The sequence below is a fragment of the Salmo trutta genome, chromosome 27, assembly GCF_901001165.1.
Source record: "Salmo trutta chromosome 27, fSalTru1.1, whole genome shotgun sequence".
Classification (NCBI taxonomy): Eukaryota; Metazoa; Chordata; class Actinopteri; order Salmoniformes; family Salmonidae; genus Salmo; species Salmo trutta.
Genome location: NC_042983.1, coordinates 16,491,898 through 16,508,369, shown reverse-complemented (window position 1 = coordinate 16,508,369; position 16,472 = coordinate 16,491,898). Strand labels below are relative to the sequence as shown.

General features: G+C 44.0%; 2 protein-coding genes across 6 annotated transcripts in view; both read right to left on the bottom strand.

The window, feature by feature from the left end:
- The window catches only part of LOC115164445 (AP-1 complex subunit beta-1), a 53,722-nt gene extending 47,473 nt beyond the window's left edge, over positions 1 to 6,249 (bottom strand). The window contains exons 1-9 of one of the 4 annotated variants that reach the window (XM_029716923.1): positions 6,052 to 6,249; positions 3,962 to 4,022; positions 3,482 to 3,587; positions 3,130 to 3,265; positions 2,727 to 2,972; positions 1,556 to 1,746; positions 1,165 to 1,386; positions 569 to 689; positions 307 to 402 (exon numbers count right to left, since the gene is read on the bottom strand). In XM_029716923.1, coding sequence (XP_029572783.1) covers positions 307 to 402; positions 569 to 689; positions 1,165 to 1,386; positions 1,556 to 1,746; positions 2,727 to 2,972; positions 3,130 to 3,265; positions 3,482 to 3,587; positions 3,962 to 3,998 — 1,155 coding nt within the window. In that variant the 5' untranslated portion in view covers positions 3,999 to 4,022; positions 6,052 to 6,249. Of the gene's footprint in view, positions 1 to 306; positions 403 to 568; positions 690 to 1,164; positions 1,387 to 1,555; positions 1,747 to 2,726; positions 2,973 to 3,129; positions 3,266 to 3,481; positions 3,588 to 3,961; positions 4,023 to 4,261; positions 4,487 to 5,781; positions 6,010 to 6,051 lie in introns of those variants that run through there. The other 3 variants (XM_029716921.1, XM_029716922.1, XM_029716924.1) reach the window with 3 other exon arrangements.
- Positions 6,250 to 13,006: 6,757 nt separating this feature from the next.
- Positions 13,007 to 16,472, bottom strand: part of LOC115164444 (GAS2-like protein 1) — a 43,890-nt gene continuing 40,424 nt past the window's right edge. For both annotated transcript variants that reach the window (XM_029716919.1, XM_029716920.1), the window contains exon 6: positions 13,007 to 15,514. In XM_029716919.1, the coding sequence (XP_029572779.1) occupies positions 13,402 to 15,514 (2,113 nt within the window). In that variant the 3' untranslated portion in view covers positions 13,007 to 13,401. The remainder of the gene's footprint in view (positions 15,515 to 16,472) is intronic.

The window sequence follows — 16,472 nt, the reverse complement described above, 5'->3', positions numbered from 1 at the left end:
CTTGTCCTCGTCAACACTCACACCTGTGTTAACGAGAGAATCACTGACATGCTGTCAGCTGGTCCTTTTGTGGCATGGCTGAAAAGCAGTGGAAATGTTTTTGGGGGGGATTCAGTTCATTTGCATGGCAAAGAGGAACTTTGCAATTCATTGCAATTCATCTGATCACTCTTCATAACATTCTGGAGTATATGCAAATTGCCATCATACAAACTGAGGCAGCAGACTTTGTCAAAATTAATATTTGTGAAATTCTCAAAACTTTTGGCCATGACTGTACAGCTACATCTCCTTTCCCTCTCTCACCTCCACTTTGATGGCACAGCGGCCGATGGCTCGGACTGCCTTCCGCACAAAGTCCACATCCACCTCAGTGGCATACTCCTTCAGCTCCGCCAGCACCTAAAATAAACACCAGCATGGGGACACTGATACTGGCTTTCATCTTGTCTAGGAATCACATTACTGCTTGTCCATGTTACTTCCCAAATTATTACTTATTTTACTAAAAAAATCATGGCTTCTAAAGGTTCTAACTGTAACAGTAGTGTGTGTGTGTGTGTGTCACCTGGGCGATGTTAGCTTGAGATGCCAGGCGGATCATTATGTCCAGTTTCTCCAGCTTGACGTAGATGGGGTCGTTGTACTTCACAAAGAACACCTTCATCTCATGCTTCAGAATCTCTGGGCTGCACAGAGAAAAAGGTATGATTGCCATCAATAGAACATTTATTTGTCATTTCAATAACGGTGGAATTCGCAGAATACAGCCAACACATCCAAACCATTTAACGTGCCGAGGAATCACTGGTAGCGTCCCAAATGGCACCCTATTCCATATATAGTGCACTACTTTGGACCAGGGCCCAGGTCAAAATATGTGCACTATATAGGGCAGGGTTCTCCAACCCTGTTCCTGGAGAGCTACCGTCCTGTAGGTTCACTCCAACCCTTATTTAGCGCACCTGATTCTAATAGTTGGTTGATAAGCAGAATCAGGTTAGTTACAACTGAGGTTGGAGTGAAAACCTACAGGAGGGTAGCTCTCCAGGAACAGGGTTGGAGAGCCCTGATATAGGGACGAAAGCGCTATTAGGACAGCACACACACTGAATATTAAGCTGCGACACTCATTTCTGTTGGTAGTCCCGCTGTCCCTCCTACCGTTTCTGTACGATGAGGTTGATGTTCCTCAGGGCCACGTACTGCAGCTCGGGCTCTGCAGACAGCAGGGTGACCAGGGGCGGGGCCAGCTTCTTCAGCAGGGTACCATAGTAGTCCAGGTCCTTAGGAAGCATCTCCATGAACTTCATCAGCACCTTGACCGCCGACAGCACCACCGCAGAGTTGGCATGGGACAGACGGGGGGTCACCCGCTCACAGATACTACAGAATGAGAGAGGGAGGGGAGGACAGAGATGAGACGAGGACAGATAGAGGGGAGGAGAGAGTGGAAATGTACACTTCATATACAGCAGATGGACGTGGACACAGACAGGGAGAATCAGTGTGTCAGATAAAGCAATAAACTAGGAGGCATCCTGTGCTTTCTGACCTCTGGGACTCGCGGTCGTCACGAGGAGTGTAGTTGGCCAGGCAGTCCAGGATGAAGATCTGACCCCACTCGGTGCACTCGTTGAGGGCCGTCAGCAGCTTGTTGATGGACTGGGGGTTCAGGTCCAGCAGGTTGCTGTTGGGGTGGGACTCTGCAATCTCAGACAGGGCTGCCACAGCATTCGCAACCACCTGAAAGAGAAGGAGAGACCAGAAAGTGGGCAAGTTAGACTGCAAGAGCACATACCCTAGTGGGCTGCAATGAGATAACAGAAGTCATTCATTGCCAAACAGCGAATGGCGGCCATGACACTTTCCCCACATCTGACCATTGTTTACGTCACAGAGAGCATTACAGAATCCTTCCAGCGCAGTCTCTGGTGATCTACCCCAGACCCCTGTGATCCACACTAGGCCCCTCTTGTATGCACCCCAGGCTTCTGTCCTTGCACCAGTGAGGACAAAGATCAGCAGAAGAGGGCAATGTCCTTCCTGCCCCCAAGACCGGCCTCAAAGTTCTGAGCTGCTGATTCCAGAGAACTGGCGTGCAACTCAGGAAGCAGCTGCGGATTGACCAGACGCTGTTTACGGAGCTCATAATTCATCACAATCCTTGCCCTGGTGGGGCGAAGACCAGAAGAGGGTGAGGTCCTTCTTGCCTGTGAGGCCTGCCACAGAAAGTGCTGAGAGAGCTTGCGGGCAACTCTCAACAAGGAACAGCAGCGGTGGATTGGGGAGATCAAAGACTTGCTTGAGACACCAGACTAACGTCGGTCCAGTTTGAGCTGGCGGACAGCAGATTGGCCGAACGCTGTGTACTATCGCTCGACCCCTTTTTTGCATGTCCACCGTGTTACATTTGTAACCAATCTGTATTTCACTCGAATATGTGGCATGAATATATGCAATGCTTACAATTTTCTACTACAAAGGGGCAGTTATACAGACACTCCTTTAATTTTTATGGTCCCCTCTAACTTCACAATGTTAATTGTGAACCGAAATGAACCGTGTTTTAAGTGCTACTGAAAGTCGTTCTGAATAAGAGCGTATGCTGAATGACTTAATGTAACCTCTCATTCTTGAAAAGTAGGACTTTAGCCCAGGAGCCAGTAGTCTAACCCCAGGTCAGGTAGTCTAGCAGGCTGGTCACCCTGCCATGGGAGGCTCACCATAGGGTTGGAGTCAGAGATAAGGTCCTTGAGGGTGTCCAGGAAGCCCTGGTCCTCCACCAGCTGGGCGTTGATGTCATGGAGTTTGGCCACACACACAGCTGCAGTCTTCCTCACGTAGGGGTCCTCGTCCTTCAGACACTTCCTCAGAGGCTCACACAGGTACTCAGTGATCTTGTCCACGCGGATGCAGCCCATAGTGCGCACAGCCAGGGCCCGGATCAGGGGGTTAGGGTCCTCACAGTCCTGAAGGGGGAGGAGAGTCTCTATGTTAGTGTTCACACACTGAGGAGTATTGAGATGTCGCAACCAGTCCTCTAACTTAACAGACAGACCTTTAACAGACCTTTTAGAGCAATAGGTCAGTACTGTTTGTCAGACCTGCCCTGGTTTTGTGCTTTACCTTGACGAAGGTGTTGACAGCCATGATGGCCATGTCGGGCTGGCTCTTGGCATAGTTCATCAGGTACAGGTAGACTAGCTTCTTCAGCTCCAGGTTGTCAGTCTGCATGCAGTTCACCACATCTGGAAACAGGGCACTGGGGGAGGGGGAGCCATAGATCATGAGGGTCTATGAAATCAGCTACTAATGAATTATAGGATCTCTATGTGGGAGCAGAGTCAGAATGGGCCATAACTATTGAACGCATTCTCACATGTTCAGAGATGACACGGTGCCATCTGAGGGTGGCAATGGACAATGTTACAGCGCATCTTTTCACCATGTGTTTCTGACATAGTTTAACAGGATTCACCTGACATCTTTCCCAACGGTCATGGAGGCAATGACCTTCTTCACAGCCTCCTTCTTCTTCTCCTTCTTATCGCTGTTAAGCTCGGCTTTCAGCTCAAAGATCTCTCCTGCGCACACATGAAAACAGAACATAACAGATAGCAGAAGTGTGTGTACGTGGAGTAGTCATGCATAATGCGGCAGATCGAGACTGGTGTATATAACCAGTCACTGTAGGGTGCCCTGCATATAACCAGTCACGACATGAACACATTTATTATTATAGAGATTCGGTTGACATAGAACTGTTTAAACAGTTTGTGGTTGGGAGCCATTTTTTTTCTATAGCATTTTCTAGGTCTCCCTGACTGATTACACAACATTTGGATTAGTGCCTAAAAACAAGTCATGATTCATGACAAGAGTAGCCTAAAGCTGAGCTCTGAATAAAGGTTAACAATAAATAGGCCAAATTGAAATTCACTTTGGAAAGTAATAAGACCTTTCTTTGTAGTGGTGAAATACTTGGAGTCCGTCATCTTGGATCCAAATTGTCGGTTCTCCTGCAAGGGAACGAGAGAGAAAGAAAATGAAAAAGAGAAAAACAAGCACTGAAGTATTTTTTTCCTAAAAGGAGAGGGATCCACAAAGGAGACAGGAAACTGTAAAAGTGCAAGTGTAGGCAAAATAGGAGGACGTTCTTTCTTCCATCACTTGGACACTTGGCTGTGATGTTTTTCTATGAGATAACTCAATGGACAAGGTGTAAAAACACATTGGTCGACTAAAAAACAGTACATACTCAATTAGCCAGCCTGACTGGTGGTGTCCTCTGGGGTCTACAGAATCTCAGTCTGCTGCCCTGCAGCGCACAGCACTATCCATTTCCTGTTGTTGAATTCCACTTGATCCTTTATGCGAAAGGTCTTCCCACAAAAACACTACTCTATACTAAAAAGCAACACTGAAAGTAGCAAGCTTTGAAAGTAACAACGCTGTGAAAACAAAAGCATTTGTCTCTTATTTCACTGAACCCCCCCAACTTTAGAACAATATGATGAGTATTGGCAATGTGTCTCACATGTTGATGCAATATGAATGGTGCTGTAGCAGTCAGTGTGTTGACTCCATTGACCATTTCATCCATCATCATTAACGCCCAGTATTAATACTTTTTTTTCTGCACAAGGTAGCTCTATAGACGTCAATGTAAAGTTTGACTGCATGAACAATAAACATTTTAAAAATGCCACTACTACCACCATGTTATCACACCCTGCTCCCACAGTGATAATGCAGAGAGCACAATGCCTGTTGAGAGGCCGTCTGGATGGGCAAAGATAACAATGACAGGTGGATGAAAAATCTTGCTGCCCACCACCCTGTCGCACTGGCTGGACACGTTTCTAAATTGCAGTGCTGTGTGGTGGTGGTGGTTCCATTTGACAGGACCCTCAAATTCCCTGGGACTAAAAGTCACTACTCTGAGATTAGATATAGGTCAAACCCTAATAGAGTAATGTTAGCTAAAATGTTATAGTTTGAGGTGCATGAATAAAATGTGTTACCTACATTCAAATGTGTAGGAACTGTATTAGTACTGTATCATGACCACCAGATCTGTGGCCCTTCGGAAACAAATATATGAACTGAGTATGCTCACAGTTAGGCCTAATGGCTGTGTTATGGCAATAACTGGCAGTCAGCTGTCATAATGCAAATGTTGCCTCAACACAGACCGTCTTTGCATCTAACGTTAGCATTAAGTCAATTATTCACCAAAGATACAAGTTGCTGTAAATTAATCACTATTTTTTAACAACTAGTTTTCAAAGGTTTAGTAAAGGAGCTGGAACTGACAAACAACGCGTGGCATCTGACAGCGAACAGGAGCCATTCGACAGCTGTCAAAATCAAGCGTTTGACCGATTGTTATTACCTAACTGTTAACTAGCTAGGTTGCTAATAGTGTTAGCTAGATGGCACGCTAGCTGCTTAGCTACAACAGATGCTAGTTTAATTAACCCGGGGCCATAACAACATATTGAAATACCCTGTAAATATTAGCTACTTATGTGGATAAGGTACAATGTTAAAAGCCCTGGCAACATTTGATCATCATAACTAACTAGTTACACATTTTCACACTTCCTCATTGTGATAACTAACATTAGCCAACATTTAGCTAGCTAGCCAGAATGGTTAGCATTACCTCGGCTCTGCTCTCATTCACCTCAAACGCTAACTTGTATCAAGACAAATGGAATGGCACAAATTAGATTTTAAACATAGTTATCTTTCTAACTTCGATTGATCACTCACGCATAATTGATTAGCCCACTCCATGTTTGTTTGCTGAATGAACCTGCTGCTCAACGACTGTACAATTTGATAGCTAGCTGATGCTCTGCAGTCTGGCTAAAGAAATGACCTTCTAATGTAGGGGCTTAAGGAAGCATTTGCCGGGATAGTTAAGCTCTTAATCTATCGACCTATTTCCAAATCCAACTCCACAGAATTAACGTACCTACTGAAGTTAAAATTAGACACGACACAGAGTAAAACGGAACATAAAATCGACAGACAGCTTACCGTGGCGAAGTGTTTTTAATTTGTCCTGGCTTCGTTCGTTCCCTCCCACTTGAAAATCGCCATCAAATGTTGTTTTTTTTACTTCCGACTTCCGTAATAAAGTAATTACGCTTCAATGGGGCAAAAGTCCGTGTGTTTTGGGGATTCTGGATGACCAGACAGCTAGCAACAATTACAATAAGCTATCATGTGGGGAATCGTAGGTGGCTTGTTTCATCTTGTTCTTTTTTAACTAGGCAAGTTAATGCTTATTTAGAATGACACCTAGGAACAGTGGGTTAACTGCCTTGTTCAGGGGCAGAACAGATGTTTACCGTGTCAGCTCAGGAATTCAATCTAGCAACCTTCTGGTTACTGGCCCAACGCTCTAACCACTAGGCTACCTGCCACTCCAACACGATACCATGTCTTGTTTTGAGGTGTTTTGATTGATGTCATGTCTATTCTAATATGGCTAAAATTCACTAGCTAGCTAACCATGAGCTGTAACAATGTATTTGAGAGACAAGTGTTCATTGTGCACATTTATTCATGTTTTCAATAAACATTGGAGATAAATCGTTGACAACATGTAAACTATATTTTAAGCCAACGTGCCATCTTACACCCATAACAACCCCATAGTTGGGCATGCATTGGTTTTGTAGCCGAACTACCAACCCATCTATATGAACATGACTTATTTGGTGAGAATAATATATTTATTCAATTAATTAGGATATCAGATCACTATTTTCACATGATATACACTGAACAAATTATCAATGGAAATTGGTTGCACCTGAGCTCAATTTCGAAGGCCCATAGCAAAGCCTCTGAATACATATGTAAATAAGGTATTTCTGTTTTTTATTTGTAATACATATGCAAAAATTTCTAAATGGTTTTTGCTCTGTCATTATGGGTGGGGTATTGTGTATAGATTGATTAAATGAAATGTTTTCTTCATCAATTTTAAAATAAGGCTGTAACGTAATAAAATGTGGAACATGTCAAGGGGTCTGAATACTTTCCGAATGCACTGTATAAACAACATATCACAGTCATAACAAGAACAAAAAACATTTCTGTAACCGTTACTGATAATGTTATTGTCGTTGAAGTGGTATTGGTTTATTTTATAGGCTGGACTACTTTGAACATCTTCGCTGCCAGTTTAAAAGCTTTGGGAAAAGCTTACATAAGTGCACTTGACAGATGGGAGCGATAGTACATTTTCTGTAGCAATCTATTGGTATCATTACCATATTGCGTTCCTATATTAAATGGATAAAAAAAAAACATGATTTTGATATAATGCTTACTTCATTGACAATGCATGTGCAGTTGAATTTTGGCCATAGAATCAATGACAATAAAATATGTATTTTCATCCTGGAAGAAAATATATATATTTTCAACGTCCGGGAAATAAGCATTTTCAACATCCGGAAATTGTGTATTTTCTATGGAACGCCGTTTGGGTCTTTGCGTGTCAAAAAAGATACACGTCAGCAAGCCAAGCGCCACCACTACTATCAACAGCACCTTCAAAGATGTACAAAAAAGTCTGCAAACAAGCAAACACCGGCCACGAACGATGTATTTACATTACCGCGTTGGTAATAAAGCATTATTTGTTCGCGGCAACTTCTGGGTTAAGTTAGCTAGCACCAATACAACCAGACTGAAAACAATGACCAGTAGAAACTGCAGTCATTTTCATTATTCTTAGCAATGATTTAGGAATCATTGTGAGTAAGTATTAGATAGGTAGCCAATTGAACTTCAATTCATGAAAATAAATAGCTAGCCAGCTACTTAACCCTGTTACCCAAAGCTAACGTTATAATCAGCCAGCTAGCTTCACCTGGCTAGTGAAGCTCGACAGGACCGGGTTATGTGAAGTGAAGCTAGCCACAATAAAGATTAGGCACAATCGTGGAATTTGCGGTTTGCCTTCAAAATAAAAGTAGCTATTTGAAAGTGATGCATTAGGTTACAATTGGTGGAATCATGCCATATTTCGACTAGATAGTGTTTAAACAAGGTTGTGACATATGAAATACGAGTGATAGTGTAATAAATGTGTAATAACTACGTAAAAAATTTATGAACGCGTTAAAGTATTGTGTGACGTGCAGTCATATTCAGGTCCTGATTGGTCAACAAGCTTATTTGGCACGTCAAATAGTGTTATTTGACGTGTATAGTTTTTGACACGCAAAGACCCAAACGGCGTTCCATAATTTTCTGGCTAAATCGGAACCTAAAATGAACCTAACTTCAACGTCTGGAAAATATGTATTTTAAACATAATTTTGCTTACTGGGGACACACATGCAGCACATGTATAAAACTAAAGAGGTATGAAAACGTTTCTCCCTTCATTCTCTTTATCTTCTCTGGAGTTTTACGGTGGTTTGCACGTAGGCTATATAGACTTTTTAGTTTCAAAAAAATATGATTCTAACCTCAGTCACTAATGGAATAATTAGAGGTCTTTTCACCACAATTTCACTACCCAGAAAGTTGTAATCAATCAACAACAAAACATGCAGTTAATAAAATACCATACAAAATGTATAAACAAAATCAAAGGAACATATTTTATTACAAGAACAACTTGATAGCAATTCATTTTCAAGGAACAAATGAAGTCTTGGTATTGCAGTATTGCTATTTAATACAGACAAATTCCACAATGTCAAGCACTCTTCAGTACATTTATTAAGTCATTGTTTGATAGAAGATAACATCAGCAAATAATGCTTAAACACTGAAATAAATTCAAATGAACATTCAAAATGTATGTTATGATCAGTTTCACTTTGTGTTATGCCATTTAGACATAGATTTCAGAGAGATAAAAAGGTAGCTCAAAAGAGAGAGAGAGAAAGTTCTGGAATTTACAAAGCAGCATTTGACAAACAAAAACCCAGCACACCATGTAGAGTTGACATGCAACTTTGCACACTAAGATAATTTTTTTACTAAATAATAATTTTGCAGTCATAGTTGAATTGACAAATTCAATCATTGGCCTATGGGTTTCTTAATGTCACAAACATGTAAAACTACTGGTAAAACCTGTTACCTGCTAACCCATCATGCATGTTTTAATATTTTAAACATATTACATAATTGAACAATTTAATTGAAAATAAAACACATATAGACATATTTTTTTGAGACAGCTACACGTGAAAGCAATGAAATGAAAAGGTTGATCAACTTCTCATTGGTCAGAGAAGAGAGAACATGTACATTGGCTAATAATGCAAACAGAGCCTTTATGGCAGTGGAGGTTTAAATATGTTTGAACTGTATCTTTGAGCAGTTAAAAGCCTAGGCTGTGTGTAGGTTGGCTCATTCCTGTGTAGTCATCAACAAAACCTTTGACCCTCTTGGATTGGCTATATTCATTGCTGGAGTGTTCCCTTGATATGGCAAATAAATTCAGATTCTGGATCTTTTAAAAGCATAACAGCTTCTGCTGTATTGTCTATTTGGTTGATGTGTGGACATAAATTGGCAAGATAAAACATGTTAAAAGCAAATCTTTTAACAATCAAAATCCCCAAGTCAAAGACAAAAATACATGAAAACTTCCTCAGAAATGTCCCTGGAACCTTGTGCATTACTAAACTATGGGCTCTGGCAAAAACCTTTAGGATAATCGAGAGCCACAATTCTAACACCATTTTTTCATGTATTTTTAATAACTTATTTGGGGCTCTCACTGGCTTTAGATTCTACATACAGTGTTGTTTTTCACTTAGAGCCCCACCCGTCACTCGAGACCAATTCATAAATAAACAAGACCAACAACATCCCTCCCTGCTTTTCTTCAACTCTACCTACATTCCCATTGACACCTGGTACATAATCCTATACAGAATGTACACTTTGATTCAGTTTACTGAAAGACGTATACACACAAACAAACTCTTTCCACTCGGCTTGTGCCATTCATTTACTGAAAACCCACTGCAGCACAGTCCCTGTCATTCCACTGTAAAACCATTCATAGCAGTCTTACACGCTCTACAAACCTGTTAAAGTGCAAACACCACAGTCATATCCCTGCCCTGCTCTGTAGAGATAATACCAATAAGTCTTTAGCGGGACAGACATATCCATTACACTATCTATTACTCATGTTCATTCTCCAGATAAAAAAACATTCAAGAAAAACCTACACGTATTCTTAAGTCATTTCAATAAACCACACAATACATCACGATCAACAATCATCTGCTCCAAACCAGTCTAGCAAACTCAATCTGTGAAGGAATTTCATTCAAATGAGACCATCTTTTTTTAACCACTAGATGTCACTGAATATCCTTTGATGAGAGAGTGGTTTGTCTATGTATCTATCATACAAATCCATAGAAAATAATATGGTGCTTTTTATTTAATGTTTTTGGACAATTCTACATTGAGAGAAAAACTGATGGTGATGGCAATGAATTCACACTCAAGAGTGAATGGGTGTTGTTGGGCACCAACGTTCTCAAACCACACTCACACACACATTAAGGCCAAGGGAATTGTCAAGGCATTTCCAACAGCAATATTGCATAGCTAAGGCAGCATAAAACCCCATACAGTGAATATTTACACATTTCATAATTCATTTTTGTTATATACACTATACCCACATCTTTATGCAAGTATACATATACATGTACAGTGGCAAGAGAAAGTATGTGAACCTTTTGGAATTACCTGGATTTCTGCATAAATTGGTCAAGAAATTTGATCTGATCTTCATCTAAGTCACAACAATAGACAAACACAGTCTGCTTAAACTAATAACACACAAACAATTATACGTTTTCATGTCTTTATTGAACCCACTGTGTAAACATTCACAGTGCAGGGTGGGAAAAGTATGTGAACCCTTGGATTTAATAACTGGTTGACCCTCCTTTGGCAGCAATAAACTCAACCAAACGTTTTCTGTAGTTGCGGATCAGACCTACACAACGGTCAGGAGGAATTTTGGACCCTTCCTCTTTACAAAACTGTTTCCGTTCCACAATATTCTTGGGATGTCTGGTGTGTACTGCTCTCTTGAGGTCATGCCACAGCATCTCAATCGGGTTGAGTTCAGGACTCTGACTGGGCCACTCCAGAAGGCGTATTTTCTTCTGTTGAAGCCATTCTGTTGTTGATTTACTTCTGTGTTTTGGGTCGTTGTCCTGTTGCACCACCCAACTTCTGTTGAGCTTCAATTGGCGGACAGATAGCCTTACATTCTCCTGCAAAATGTCTTGATAAACATGGGAATTCATTTTTCTGTCAATGATACTGTAGCAAGCTGTCCAGGCCCTGAGGCCTGGTGTTCTGTGCCTTTTTTTCTCCACACAGTGTTGTGTGTTCCTTCCAAACAACTCAACTTTAGTTTCATCTGTCCCCAGAACTACTGGAACATTCAGGTGATCTTTTGCATACTTCAGATGTGCAGCAATGTTTTTTTTGGACAGCAGTGGCTTCTTCCGTGGGGTCCTCCCTTGAACACCATTCTTGTTTAGTGTTTTATGTATCGTAGAATCGTCAACAGAGATGTTAGCATGTTCCAGAGATTTCTGTAAGTCTTTAGCTGACACTCTAGGATTCTTCTTAACCTCATTGAGCATTCTGCGCTGTGCTCTTGCAGTCATCTTTGCAGGACGGCCACTCCTAGGGAGAGTAGCAACAGTGCTGAACTTTATCCATTCATAGACAATTTATCTTACCGTGGACTGATGAACATCAAGGCTTTAAGAGATACTTTTGTAACCCTTTCTAGCTTTATACAAGTCAACAATTCTTAATCTTAGGTCTTCTGAGATCTCTTTTGTTCGAGGCATGGTTCACATCAGGCAACGCTTCATGTGAATAGCAAACTCACTTTTTGTGAGTGTTTTTTATAGGGCAAGGCAGCTCTAACCAACATCTCTAATCTCGTCTCATTGATTGGACTCCAGGTTAGATGACTCCTGACTCCAGTTAGCTTTTGGAGAAGTCATTAACCTAGGGGTTCACATACTTTTTCCAACCTACACTATGAATGTTTAAATGATGTATTCAATATAGACAAGAAAAATACAATAATTTGTGTATTATTAGTTTAAGCACACTGTGTTTGTCTATTGTTGTGACTTAAAGGAAGATCAGATCACATTTGTTGACCAATGTATGTAGAAATCCAGGTAATTCCAAAGGGTTCACATACTTTTTCTTGCAACTATATATACACATGTACACATTTATGCATATTCATCCACTTTTGTATACATATTTTAGTGTTGATTTCCAAGTTCAGATAACTCTTGATCATTGGAAGAATTCAACATTGCTGTTTCAATGACAATGACACATAATCATCTTACTCTTACCCCAGACTGCAGTTAACGCATAGAAAATGCTTTGTATATTTTCACTCTAAAAGCTCAAAAAACAGACATCACTCAATCATGGCCATATGGATTGGCAGTGAGAAAGTGACATCATACATGTATGGCAATGAACAACTCAGGATGCAGGGGGTTGATGGCGGAAGGTGAGTAGCAGTGCACATATGGAATATGTAGTGTGTATAAAGTCCAAAAGACTGTTATTTGTGAACATTGGACAGTAAAGTATCGTAGAGTATTGTTTTTATATATAAGTCCAATACAGATTAGATCTGTAAAGATGTCCACAGAAGGGGGGTAACTAGCAGAAGGTGAGTGGCAGTATGGAGAATGAGAGCAAGAAAGTATCTTTTACAGCGCGGCTCGCCTCGCCAGTATTTTAACAATCAAAGCGGACAGAGATGCTGTGGCATACACTGTCCGCTAGAGGGAGCCAGTCCAGTTGACTTGATGACGCTTGTGATTCACTGCTCCTGCCTGGGGTTCTTTCCTCTTCCTCAGCCCTGGCACTTCTTCATGCCCCTCAGCGATGCATATGACAACACATATGTTCTCTCTCTCTCTCTCTCTCTCTCTCTCTCTCTCTCTCTCTCTCTCTCTCTGTATGGCAGCAAATCATGGGGCTTTCAAGACAGCTGCCTGCCTTGTATTAGACACTATGATTCATCAAAACATCCCCATAATTACAAAGAAACCATTCAACTTAAACAATAGCCTTAGATTCTGGATCGTTCCTTTGGAAATAAATAATTCGGTTTTGAGTGCAAAGAACAGAATGGGATAGTGAAACCCTGACCATTATAGACAGGAAAGGGCCTAAGTGACAAAAAGAGTGAGTGTGCGACTGTGACATGTTCTATAAAAATAGTCTGCAGCCCGGTCTCCAGTCTTTTAGACAGTAGTCAGTTTTAATTTGACAACAAACTGTTCTGTATCAGCATCATCGTGATGAGTAAGTTGTGTGTTACATCCAGGCCTCAGTGTCCAGGCTGCCCCCTGACTCTACGGAGTAGGTGCAGTCCCTGCTGCCCATGGCGGTGGAGCATGACTGGGGGTGGATTAGGTCGCCGAAGGCCTGGTGCAGGGCCCTGCGTGAGGCTGGGTGGCCGTTGGAATGTGAGCTCTGAGGGGACTGTGGAGGAGTAGGGCTATGGAGAGGGGTGAGGTTGCCCATGGCCTGCAGGTCTCTGTAGCTGACTGGGGTGGGGATACGTGATGGGCTGTTCTCTGGCCGGTTGTCTGTACGGGGCCTGACCCTGGGCCTCAGCTTGAGCTTGTAGATGGAGGGCATCCTGTCAGCCTTCTTACCTACCCTCTTCGGCCGGAGGACCACATCCCCATCAACAGCATCCCTATTGGCTAGGAGAGGAGGTGGAGGAGAGGACTCTGAGCGTGATTCACTCAGGCTGAAGCACATGGAGGAGCTTTCACTGGAGGAGTCTTCCTGGAAGGAGCAGTCCTCAGAGGGGGAAAGGGGGATGGGTGAGGGACAAGACTCTGGGGGAGGGAGGTCATCTTTGGGGTCTCCATCCTCCAGGTCATAGGGGAAACTTGATTGTTGATCCTCCAGAGGGACATCTCCCTCAGGCCCTGAGCCCCAGCCCAACTGACCCTGCTGGCTTTCCATCAGCATCTCTGCTGGAACACCACTGACATGGCCCACATTCATGCTCCTGGGGTTGAAAGGAAGTTGTGAGGGGGTATGGCTGAGAGCTATGCCCAGCTCTGAGTCTCTCTGGCCAGGGAAGGAGGACAGGAGCTCCCCTTCCTCCATGGAACTGGAGATGGCAGGGAGCTTCCTGAGACCTCCACCTCGCCCGCTCCAGCGCACTGGTTCTGTGTGCCCACCGTTAGATAATCCGCCCGGGCTATGGCCATGCAGTGGGGCCAGGGTATTCTCTAGTCTTCCACAGGAATGTGAGTTAGTTCTCTTGGACTCCCGGAGGTCAGGCAGAGCTCCTACCTTCCCCCCCACGTTGATTGAGGAGGTGGAGGAGTTGGAGGAGGAGTAGGCAGAGTCAGTAACGTTAGGGTCAGCAGAGGCAGGTGTGGGGAGGTTTTGGGTCCCAACCCCCTGCTGTGGATGTGAGGACCCTTTTGGTCTACTGGGCCCCACTTTGCCCTGCCCTGTGTTAGCCAGGAACTCAGCCTCGAAGCTGCGGTACAGGTCCTGCTCCTTCTGGGGGTCCAGGTTGGGCAGCATCTGGAACTTATAGCCTAGCCCCTCCTCCTCGGGTTCCTGTCGCTCAGAGCCGGCCAACCCCCTGTGGCCATGCCCATTGGATCGAGGGCCGTGGGAGGTTCGAGGGGAGCGGGGTCCATGCCCATGGTAGTGAGAGGAGCGGGGGGAAGTGGAGTGTGGAGAGCGTCGGCCTGCCTGGGAGACTGGGGGCAGCAGCCTACTCTTCCCTACTGAGGGGGAGCGTGGAGCGGGGGGCCTGGGAGCCACCATAGTCTTCTTACTGGGGCTGCTGCTCTGAAGTCCTTTGATAGGCGAATTAGAGCAGGAGGACGATTGTCTCCTGGAGAAACCTCCACTGATTCTGGGGGAGGCAGGGGGTAGTTGTTTGGCCCTCAGCTCCTCTCGTCTGTCAGAGGATGGGGGCTGAGAGGCCCCGTGACGGGGACAGGATCCAGGGCTGGCATCGTTGGTTCGACTCCGGCTGGGCATCTTCCCCTGGCTGTGGGAACGCGGGGCCTGAAGCCTGCGGGGGCCTTCGGGCCCCAGAGAGCGGCCCCTGTCCCCACGACTGGTCCTAAGCCCGTCAGAGGTGCCCTGTGGGGGGCTGGGTTTGAGGATGGTGGCAGGGGCAGGGCGTTCCCGGGAGTGGCTGCGTGCGCGGGGCATTGGGGGGCACAGGGCTGGGATCTGACCTTCTCCTCCTCCAGGCCTTTCTATCAAATGCTTCCCCTCCTTCCTGTTGACCAACAGGACCACCTCCTCTCCGGAGCGACGGGTGCCTCCCAGAGAGAAGCGACCTCCCCCTGCCCCTCCTCCTCCCTTAGAGGAGGCTGTAGAGGAGTCGCTGTCCCCTGATAGACGGCGGGTCACTGGCATCAATGACGAGTCCTTAGACCTGCAGAACACAGAGGGAGGAAGACAGACAATGAGTTATTTATAGTTATCTTTGATTTATTTCTGGTCTTAGTACATTTTATCATTGGAATAAAATAATATCACATTATCCTGTCCAACACAACTTTTTGAACATTCATAACAGTTTGAGAAAAACAACATGCTCAGATCCCATTGTCCATCCGAGCACCACAGTGTCTGTGCGTCTGCCTCCCCCCACTCCCCTGGCCCTGACAGGTTTACAGTAAACACCATCCACCTCCAGTCCATGATGGGACCTGTGACCTGTGTGTGACCTCCAGGGATCATGAGGATCATGCTGCCTACCTTGACTGACACACGTAGGGCTTGGTGCTTCTCGGAAACACTGGGCTGGATCAGGCTCAGGGATTACAGGGAAGATGAGAGCAAGTGGGGGCAGGATTATAGGCCCTGTGGACTTACTGACCCCACACACACCCTCAGAGAGCGCTGCCTGCACTCCCAGAGCTCACCACACCACTCTACTGTCACACACCAGTGGGCCCCTCAGGACAATTTACCATCTGAGACAGGATACCATTGACTTACAGTAAGATAGGAACACAATCAGTAGAGCTCTGTAGCAGTGGCCACAACAACAACATGATAGACGTGTGATCTCTGGCAATATCCTGTATTAAACATGAACTTTCTCCGCTTTCTTTATTGACATTCTTTATGTAACCACTTCTATAATGCTCTGTGAAACCATAGCAAACAACCAAGAAATTAGTATTGCACATTATATAAACAGGGCTCAATAAATATGAGTGACCAGATTTGACATTTTTATATTGACTTTGCTATTTAAAATAATGACTTAGTCAAACAAATATTGACTTTGGAATGACAGCATTCTGAAGGCTTGAAATAACGAAGCACATGGGGGTTTCCCTCCAGATTAGCCCACCTGAGACCTACTTCCTGGGGGGAGCAAC